Source organism: Salmo trutta, chromosome 25 (assembly GCF_901001165.1).
Source record: "Salmo trutta chromosome 25, fSalTru1.1, whole genome shotgun sequence".
NCBI classification, from domain to species: domain Eukaryota; kingdom Metazoa; phylum Chordata; class Actinopteri; order Salmoniformes; family Salmonidae; genus Salmo; species Salmo trutta.
Genome location: NC_042981.1, coordinates 48,933,636 through 48,944,160, shown reverse-complemented (window position 1 = coordinate 48,944,160; position 10,525 = coordinate 48,933,636). Strand labels below are relative to the sequence as shown.

Here is a 10,525-nt window from a genome sequence, read left to right as displayed (position 1 = left end):
ATAGCATTTAGACCTCTATAGTCAATGCACGGGCGCAGACCTCCCTCCTTCTTCTTCACGAAAAAAAAACTCGAGGAGACGGGGGACTTGGATGGCCGAATGTATCCCTGTCTCAAGGACTCAGCACCGGTCCACAGTGTGTCCTCTGCGCCCACAGTGGGTGCAGGAGAGACCCCCCCCTCTGGTCCTCCTCGACGCAGCCCCCCCTATCTCCATGGGCTGTGGAGCAGGAGGACTGGGAGGCGGAACGAACAGGCCCCGACTGGAACGTCCCTGGGCAGCCAGTAGGTTGTCCAATCTAATGGACAAATCCACCAGTTGGTCTAGGGTGGAGGTGTTGTCCCTACAAGCCAGCTCCCGGCGGACGTCCTCACGAAGACTACACCTATAGTGGTCTATCAGGGCCCGCTCGTTCCACACCGATCCAGCGGCAAGAGTCCGGAATTCCAGGGCGAAATCCTGAGCGCTCCTCGACTCCTGTCTCAGATGAAATAGCCGCTCACCCGCCGCCCTGCCCTCCGGGGATGATCGAAAACCGCCCGGAAGCGGCGGGTGAACTCAGGGTAGTCGCCCCGAGCCGAGTCTGGACCATCCCAGACCGCATTGGCCCATTCCAGGGCTCGACCCGTGAGACACGAGACGAGGACGCTCACCCTCTCTTCGTCGGAGGGGGGGGGGTGGACGGTCGCCAGGTACAGTTCCAACTGGAGCAAGAACCCCTTGCACCCAGCGGCCGTCCCATCCAACGCCCGGCAATAAAGCTTACACAGGCCAGCGAAACAGGCCACACACACAACTGTCCTGAGTGGACAATAAACAATCCCGCACGAGAACCCAAACTGAAAATACACACTACATAACCCCCACTAATGACAGACACGAAACAGGTGCGGGATAGACAGACAAAACCAAAAGACACAGAAACATAGATCGGTGGTAGCTAATAGACCGGCGACGACGACCGCCGAGCGCCGCCCGACCGAGGAGGGGCGCCACCTTCGTTGGATACTGTGACAATAAGTATTTGACCCCATCTCAATCAGAACGATTTCTGGCTCCCAGCTGTCTTTTATACAGGTAACGAGCTGAGATTAGGAGCACACTCTTAAAGGGACTGCTCCTAATCTCAGCTTGTTACCTGCATAAAAGACACCTGTCCACAGAAGCAATCAATCAATCAGATTCCAAACTCTCCACCATGACCAAGACCAAAGAGCTCTCCAAGGATGTCAGGGACAAGATTGTAGACCTACACAAGGCTGGAATGGGCTACAAGACCATCACCAAGCAGCTTGGTGAGAAGGTGACAACAGTTGGTGCGATTATTCGCAAATGGAAGAAACACAAAAGAACTGTCAATCTCCATCGGCCTGGGGCTCCATGCAAGATCTCACCTCGTGGAGTTGCAATGATCATGAGAACGGTGAGGAATCAGCCCAGAACTACATGGGAGGATCTTGTCAATGATCTCAAGGCAGCTGGGACCATAGTTATCAAGAAAACAATTGGTAACACGCCGTGAAGGACTGAAATCCTGCAGCGCCCGCAAGGTCCCCCTGCTCAAGAAAGCACATATACATGCCCGACTGAAGTTTTCCAATGAACATCTGAATGATTCAGAGGACAACTGGGTGAAAGTGTTGTGGTCAGATGAGACCAAATTGGAGCCCTTTGGCATCAACTCAACTTGCCGTGTTTGGAGGAGGAATGCTGCCTATGACCCCAAGAACCACCATCCCCACCGTCAAACAAGGAGGTGGAAACATTATACTTTGGGGGTGTTTTTCTGCTAAGGGGACAGGACAACTTCACCGCATCAAAGGGACGATGGACGGGGCCATGTACCCTCAAATCTTGGGTGAGAACCTGCTTCCCTCAGCCAGGGCATTGAAAATGGGTGGTGGATGGGTATTCCAGCATGACAATGACCCAAAACACACGGCCAAGGCAACAAAGGAGTGGCTCAAGAAGAAGCACATAAAGGTCATGGAGTGGCCTAGCCAGTCTCCAGACCTTAATCCCATAGAAAATATGTGGAGGGAGCTGAAGGTTCGAGTTGCTAAACGTCAGCCTCAAAACCTTAATGACAGAAGATCTGCAAAGAGGATTGGGACAAAATCCCTCCTGAGATGTGTGCAAACCTGGTGGCCAACTACAAGAAACGTCTGACCTCTGTGATTGCCATCAAAGGTTTTGCCACCAAGTACTAAGTCATGTTTTGCAGAGGGGTCAAATACTTATTTCCCTCATTAAAATGCAAATCAATTTATAACATTTTTGACATGCGTTTTTCTGGATTTTTCTGTTGTTATTCTGTCTCTCACTGTTCAAATAAACCTACCATTAAAATTATATTTCTTTGTCAGTGGGCAAACGTACAAAATCAGCAGGGGATCAAATACTTTTTTCCCTCACTGTAGCATCCAGGCTATAAGTTACCAGGGACAACACACAATACATTACAGACTGTATACCCATGCTAGATTTGGAAGTTCAAACAATGGTACAAGAGACAGACACTAACAGTTACAAGTGGGTCAAAACAATCCTGGATTTGACAGCTTCCTGACTTGAGAAAGCAGAATAGACTGTACATATATTCTGAACAGAGCTTCATTGAAGATACACAAACATGTCACATCTTTCAAGTTTTCAGGAAGTGCTAAATAGGTAGTTCAATATACTTTTTCTTGACAATTACACGATTCATCTACTTCCAAGAGGGATTCAGGTCTGGAATCACCTCTCAGTCTCTACTTTCTCTGTGAATGTGCCTGTGAATCAGTATATATTATTGGCAATGGACACATATGCTCATTTAACCGTCACATGAAATGGTTTTTGCATTCAAACAGTGTTGCTATTTTCCTCATTGGGTCCAAAAATTATTTCATATTCCTCCTCACGATAAAAGGCACTCCGATGTCTTCGAAAAGGATGTCTTATGGAAGTGAATCATTTGTTTTGTTCTTTGCTTAGTAACAGTCCTTTCAGCTCCACAGAGAAGCACATCTGGATAAGAGGGTGGTGGTAAAAAAAAAATCAACAGGGGAATAGTGAGCATGCTGGGGGGGGGTACGAGATGGACACGACGTGATATCATGGGTACCTCTGAAACGAATGGAGGTCAATGCTTGACAAGCAAGTAGCTCCAGGACTGCGAGGCTCCTGCTGAAGCCTGGATCATCAACTCAACATCTATTCCACATTGGTTCAACTTAATTTCATTGAAATTACATGGAAATATTGATTCAACCAGTGTGTGCCCAGTGGGGTTTGCATTTAAGATGGACTACATTACAGTCAGGCTGTGCAGAATCACTGATCTACAAATCATCTTGCATCCCAAATAACTACTCATTATGTGATACCCCCAGGTAAGGTGTCATAATGTGATTCCAGTAAAAATAAAAAATAAATTCTACATAATGCAGCATTACAGTGTGTGCCTACTGGCTACAGATGTTGAAATGTCTAAGAGGGGCTTTTGAGTATGACAAACAGGGTGGAAACTAACAACCACCCAATATGTTTCTCTATATGAAATAAGAAGTACCATTGTTTGAACTGTCAATATTTCACTGTGATCCAGCTCACATATTGCAGATGGAATTCAACAGATGAGTATGAGAAAGGAAATAAGACAAAATAAAACATTTATATGGCACAAACTGTAGAGTGTAAAGCGTTCAGTGTCCACAGAGAACCTCCCTCCCTCTCTCAATCCCTGTCACAATGTGACTTCATCAGAACAGATGGATCAGTCACTTTAGACAATCCTGATGCTCTTCAGCTTATTATGAAACAAGAAACGCATTGTCAAAACATCGGAGGCCAAAAAAATGAAGGCAAACAACGCAGGCTCTACCTAGGTAGTCGCCCTTGTTAAGAAAAATACAGACAAAAAAAAACCACACAAATGGTCTTGGCACTGGCAGATGTCCCTGGGATAAAAAATAAAGTCCAGAAAGTCGATCCAACAGTCCTACCCCTCCATCCAACAATCTGTTTTTGGTTGTTTCCCCTTGACAGAAAACAGAAGACAGAAGAAGAAAAGAAGTCTCCCTCATTCAGTTTCTGCTCTCTACGTTTGTTGTGCATTTCACATGAGCTTGTCATGTCACAGGTCAAACGAAACGTCCCCATTTTCATTCGTACAATAAGAGCAGGGAGGGATGAGCCGATATACTGTTTTATGCACAATTCAGCGGAAACAATAAGGAAAACAATGACTCTGCAAGACCGACAGCTAAAAGAGTTGCAGCCCCACCCCTCCCCCCAAAATAAACACCTGAGAAAGCAGAATTCTGAGGGAGGTGGGGCAGTGTACTGGCGAGATAGGGAAACCGGGCCAGTATTCTGAATGTGCTGTGTGGGTGGGAAGGTGGGGTGTGGAGGGACGAGGGTACTCCTTTAGGGGACTGGACAGACGAGAAGAGAGAGGAGGGGCAGACCTAGAGCCCATTGTGGGTGGTGATCATGTCATCGGTGCGGCGATGGGTCTCCAAGGCTTTTGCGGTGTAGATGACCTGAGGGAGATCCGACTCGCGCCGCACCAGAGGACAGTCTTTTCTCTGGTCTCTCTGTTGTAACTGCAACAAGGGAAGGGTGGGGAGTGTTAGAGGTGACAGTTAGCTCCAAAGGAATAAAATAGTTAGCTTGTGTAACTACAGTATTTCCCTTGGGTTAGGCACTACCAAGTTTTTGCCACAAGTACCACTCCTTGTTCACATCAAATTCATGCTAAACTTTCTCACCAATTGACAAAAAAATGCTAACCATGCATCATCTTAATGCTAACCATGCATCATCTTAATGAACTAATCCAAGTTTCAAGAAGAAACACCAAACAGGAAGGTGAGAAAAGAGTTGATGAAATGTTAGTGATAAGCTACCAGGACTACCCCCATGCCATTTAAAACACATGCAAGGGAGATCCAGTAGATACTGTACATAGACAATAACAAATGTACTTGATTCCAGTGTTCAGCCCATAGTTTGACTTGTCATTCCTTCTCTATAGGAGCTATGCCCATTTTGAAGAGAAAGGTCAGGGCCCATATTCATAAAATGTCTCAGAGTAGGAGAGGATCTAGGATCCATTTATCCTTTTAGATCATATTGAATAAGACTACAGGTATGGAGGGAACCTAATCCTGGACCAGCATTGGTAGATAAAGAAGTCAGTATTTACCTGAGTGGCTTCTTCCGTTACTGTCTTTTTAAACCTGTGAACTTCTTCAGAGGTTAATGGACCATCAGACTCCATTGCTACTGGTCCATTGAGGCCAGTGGAATCAACACACATAAGAAACTAACATAACGCAAAGTAAAGACACAAAAACAATGGGACCTTGTTGCATGCAAAGAAAGATGAAATCAGAGGTTAGATAAGCAGAAGGGTTGAAACTTTGATGCTGGAGTCATTGCTTCTATTAGTGATTTGGTTATAACTGAAATGGACGACGTACAGACATCGATCATTCAGTTGAAGCCTCTAAATCTAAAAGATGTACGTTAGTACCGTGATTAAGTAGATATCATAAAATATAATTTTACCTTTCACTAGGACTCTGTTCCAATATCCACATTAGCACACTACCTAGAATGAAACAATATATTGGGAATGCAATTGAGTAGATAGGTTGAACTCGTTGGCTGTGGCACCCAACCAATCACTTGCAGTGCATGAGGATAAAAACTGGTCATGCTCTGCACAGCATACCAAAACAGTCCTCAGGGGGTACAGAAAGAAAATAAAACAACTTCAGCTCTTTAGATGGCACACACGTACACACAAACAATTCTGTGAAGTGAGTCTTAGTGCAAATGTGTCCCTCACTCACATGTGGATTGGATTTGGCAAGGGTCTCAATCTTGAGCCAGGCCTCTTCCCTCTCTTTTGACTTGGCCTTTTCTCTATAGGACGAAACAGACAAAATGTCATCATCATCATCTAGTGTTATGTCTTGTAAAATCCCAAGAGTAAACAGTACTGCGAGGAGCACGTTTTTCTATGCAGGCATTTGTCTGTGGAATAGCCTACCCCTAGAGATCAAGCAAAGAAAAAAGTACAAATGACTTTAAAAAGGTTTTAATTTGGACAAGGTTGTCTAAGTAAGAGAAAACACTTCACTGCCCCTTGTGCACCCTACTGCTGGTCAGGTGTATTTATTTGAAGGAACGGTATGATGTGCAAGTAATATGTTTGATTTTTAAGGTTAGGGAAAAGTGTCACTTTTTAGGATGTCAATATAAATGAATGTATTTATGGTTGTTTGTAATTTTGTCTTACCTCTTAATCATTATGTGTTGTTGTTTTTACCATGGAGGACCACTTTGGAAACAAGCGTTTTAATTAATACTTTCAAGTGATATCCTCTGGATCCACATTGTACATGTCTGTTACCCAAAATATATATATATATAAAAAAAAATCTATAGTCATCAACATGAGGCTCCCGAGTGGCCCAGCGTTCTAAGGCAAGAGGCATCACTACAGTCCCTGGTTCGAATCCAGGCTGTATCACATCCGGCTGTGATTGGGAGTCCCATAGGGCGGCGCACAATTGGCCCAGCGTCGTCCGGGTTTGGCCAGGGTAGGCCGTCATTGGAATAAGAATTTGTTCTTAAAACCTCTTTAGGCTAGGGGGCAGTATTTTCGCGTCCGGATGAAAAGTGTGCCCAAAGTAAACTGCCTGCTACTCAGGCCCAGAAGCTAGGATATGCATATTATTAGATTAGATTTGGATAGAAAACTCTCTGAAGTTTCTAAAACTGTTTGAATAATGTCTGTGAGTATAACAGAACTGATTTGGCAGGCAAAACCCTGAGCACAATCCATCTAGGGAAAACGTTTTTGGAGCTCAATCTGTTTTCCATTAACTTTCCATGGCAATCCCTTTTTAATAGAAATATGCTTGCAGTTCCTATGGCTTCCACTAGATGTCAACAGTCTTTAGAAATTGGTTGATGTTTTTCCTTTGAGAAATGAAGAAGTAGCCCTGTTATTTTCATGTGTCACTCCAGGTGCACTCTAATGTTTTGGTGCGCACGACCTGGACCGTGCTTCACTTTGTTTTCGTCTGGTATTGAGCACAGTATTTACGTTTTAGGATACATACATTTGGATTAGGAATGTTGTTTGAAATGTTTGCACAAAGTTTAAAGGTAACTTATTAGATACTTTGTAGGCATGTTGGGCAAGTTGGAACCAGTGTTTTTCTGAATCAAACGCGCCAAACAAATGGACATTTTGGGGATATAAAGAAGCAAATTATTGAACGTGCTCATGCTAGCCCCTCTCATTGATTAACTCAAGTTGAAGGCTGACCAGGGTACTGCAGGCTGCCATTTGGAACAAAATTAATGTGCGACTTTCAAATAAAATTGGTTCAAGGACATATATCTGGTGTATTAGAAGCAATTACTGGTACCATGATTGTAATTCAAAATTGTTTTTTAATTAAACAAAAATTGACATTTCTTCATTTAGTATAATGGGGGATCCTGTTTTCTGCTAACAGTACCGTGGTTGGCCTTGAACTTCCGTGGCTTCAATGAGAGGGGCAGTCTTCTCCCCTGGGGCATAGCCATGGTAGTCAAAATATTGATTGGATGCGAATTGCTTAATTAACTCAGGAACCAGAACTGTGTGGAAGCACCTGCTTTCAATATTCTTTGTATCCCTCATTTACTAAAGTGTTTCCATTATTTTGGCAGTTACCTATAAATCCCTTGGGATATGCAAATCTGAATGAGATTATTGAATCATAATCTATAGTCATCATTACAATAGTCTAAACATTGAATCAATCTATAGTTGTGTTGCACGGTATATCGAAACTTCAAGAAATGTCAATCTCAGCGAGCAGGACTTTCTAATTGACATGGCCCGGGTATCCTGGAAGGATATTGACCTCATTCCGTCAGTAGAAGATGCCTGGTTATTCTTCAAAAATGCTTTCCTCACCATCTTAAATAAGCATGCCGCATTCAAAAAATGTAGAACTAAGAACAGATATAGCCCTTGGTTCACTCCAGACTTGACTGCCCTTGACCAGCACAAAAACATCCTGTGGCATTCTGCATTAGCATTGAATAGCCCCCATGATATGCACATTTTCAGGGAAGTTAGGAACCAATATGCACAGGCAGTTAGGAAAGCAAAGGCTAGCTTTTTCAAACAGAAATGTTCATCCTGTAGCACAAATTCCAAAAAGTTCTGGGACACTGTAAAGTCTATGGAGAATAAAAGCGCCTCCTCCCAGCTGCCCACTGCACTGAGGCTAGGAAACACTGTCACCACTGATAAATCTATGATAATGGAGAATTTCAATAAGCATTTTTCTACGGCTGGCCATGCTTTCCACCTGGCTACCCCTACCCTGGTCAACAGCTCTGCACCCCTCACAGCAACTTGCCCAAGCCTCCCCCATTTCTCCTTCACCCAAATCCAGATAGCCGATGTTCTGAAAGAGCTGCAAAATCTGGACCCCTACAAATCAGCTGGGCTAGACAATCTGGACCCTCTCTTTCTAGAATTGTTCACCGCAATTGTTGCAACTCCGATTACTAACCTGTTCAACCTCTCTTTCGTATATCGTCTGAGATCCCTAAAGATTGGAAAGCTGCCGCGGTCATCCCACTCTTCAAAGGGGGAGACACTCTAGACCCAAACAGTTACAGACCTATATCTATCCTACCCTGCCTTTCTAAAGTCTTCGAAAGCCAAGTTAACAAACAGATCACCGACCATTTCGAATCCCACCGTACCTTCTCCGCTATGCAATCCGGTTTCCGAGCTGGTCATGGGTGCACCTCAGCCACGCTCAAGGTCCTAAACGATATCATAACCGCCATCGATAAAAGACAATACTGTGCAGTCATCGTCATCGTCATCGACCTGGCCAAGGCTTTCAACTCAGTCAATCACCGTATTCTTATCGGCAGACTCAACAGCCTTGGTTTCTCAAATGACTGCCTCGCCTGGTTCACCAACAACTTCTCAGATAGAGTTCAGTGTGTCAAATCGGAGGGGCTGTTGTCCGGAACTATGGCAGTCTATGGGGGTGCCACAGGGTTCAATTCTCGGGCTGACTCTTTTCTCTATATATCAATGATGTCGCTCTTGCTGCTGGTGATTCTCTGATCCACCTCTACGCAGACGACACCATTCTGTATACATCTGGCCCTTCTTTGGACACTGTGTTAACAAACCTCCAGACGAGCTTCAATGCCATACAACACTCCTTCCGTGGCCTCCAGCTGCTTTTAAATGCAAGTAAAACTAAATGCATGCTCTTCAACCGATTGCTGTCTGCACCCGCCTGCCCGTCTAGCACCTCTACTCTGGACAGTTCTGACTTAGAGTATGTGGACAACTACAAATACCTAGGTGTCTGGCCAGACTGTAAACTTTCCTTCCAGACTCATATTAAGCATCTCCAATCCAAAATTAAATCTCGAATCGGCTTCCAATTTCGCAACAAAGCATCCTTCACTCATGCTGCCAAACATACCCTCTTAAAACTGACTATCCTACCGATCCTTGACTTCGGCGATGTCATTTACAAAATAGTCTCCAAAACTCTACTCAGAAAATTGGATGCAGTCTATCACAGTGCCATCCGTTTTGTCTCCAAAGCCCCATATACTACCCACCACTGCGACCTGTATGCTCTCGTTGGCTGGCCCTCGCTTCCCACTGGCTCCAGATCATCTATAAGTCTTTGCTAGGTAAGCCCCGCCTTATCTCAGCTCACTGGTCACCATAGCAGCACCCACCCTAGCACGCGCTCCAGTAGGTATATTTCACTGGTCATCCCCAAAGCCAACTCCTCCTTTGGCTGCCTTTCATTCCAGTTCTTCCGGTCACAACTTGTAGACTTGTTTACGTGCTGTTGTGCGGTTTGTTGCTAACCTTACTTTGCTACCTGCCAACTTTACGTTTTTTAACTTTTTAATTACGTTTATATTTTTAGTTTTTCCCCCTCGCTCAACTTTTTCACCCCAGACGCTTTATCTGGGCGTGGTTCATCAGGACCTCCACCAGCCGAAGCTAAGTAGTAACATTAACATGATGCCTTTTATTGCAGTTGCTGTACTCATAATGTACAGGAGAACGATCGCCTTATGGTGAGGATAGCTGTGCTGCAAGCCCAGCTTCAGGCGCAATCGTTAGGCAAGGGTAATTTAAGTGTAGGAAAGGATGAAATAGCATCTGTGCAACCAGTAAGTACAGATAGTAGTATAAATATCCTTGCGCAGCCGGACAATTTTCTCATGGCTTCTGGAAGGAAAAGGAATGCTCAACCGCTGTCGCTCATTCAGTCGACAGAAACTTTCAACCGGTTCTCCCCATTAAGCAACTGGTCGGAGTCAGAGGCCGAGCCTTCTCTGGTCTCTACTCCTCCCGTTACGGGGTCTGAGACGCCGAAGCCTCCCACCATTAGCTCTGACAAATTGAAAACCCTAGTCATTGGCGACTCCATTACCCGCAGTATTAGACTTAAAACGAATCATC

At 44.6% G+C, this 10,525-nt stretch overlaps 1 protein-coding gene across 9 annotated transcripts in view; it reads right to left on the bottom strand.

Annotated features, from left to right (window-relative positions):
* Window positions 1-2,597: 2,597 nt before the first annotated feature.
* Window positions 2,598-10,525, bottom strand: part of LOC115162656 (serine/threonine-protein phosphatase 2A 56 kDa regulatory subunit gamma isoform) — a 44,549-nt gene continuing 36,621 nt past the window's right edge. The window contains exons 12-15 of one of the 9 annotated variants that reach the window (XR_003869605.1): window positions 5,847-5,919; window positions 5,560-5,712; window positions 5,195-5,235; window positions 2,598-4,592 (exon numbers count right to left, since the gene is read on the bottom strand). Coding sequence is in view for 5 of the 9 variants with exons in the window: in XM_029714149.1 (XP_029570009.1) it covers window positions 5,599-5,712; window positions 5,847-5,919 (187 nt within the window). In the remaining 4 variants the exon portion in view is untranslated. The remainder of the gene's footprint in view (window positions 4,593-5,194; window positions 5,236-5,559; window positions 5,713-5,846; window positions 5,920-10,525) is intronic. The other 8 variants (XR_003869606.1, XR_003869607.1, XM_029714150.1 and 5 more) reach the window with 8 other exon arrangements.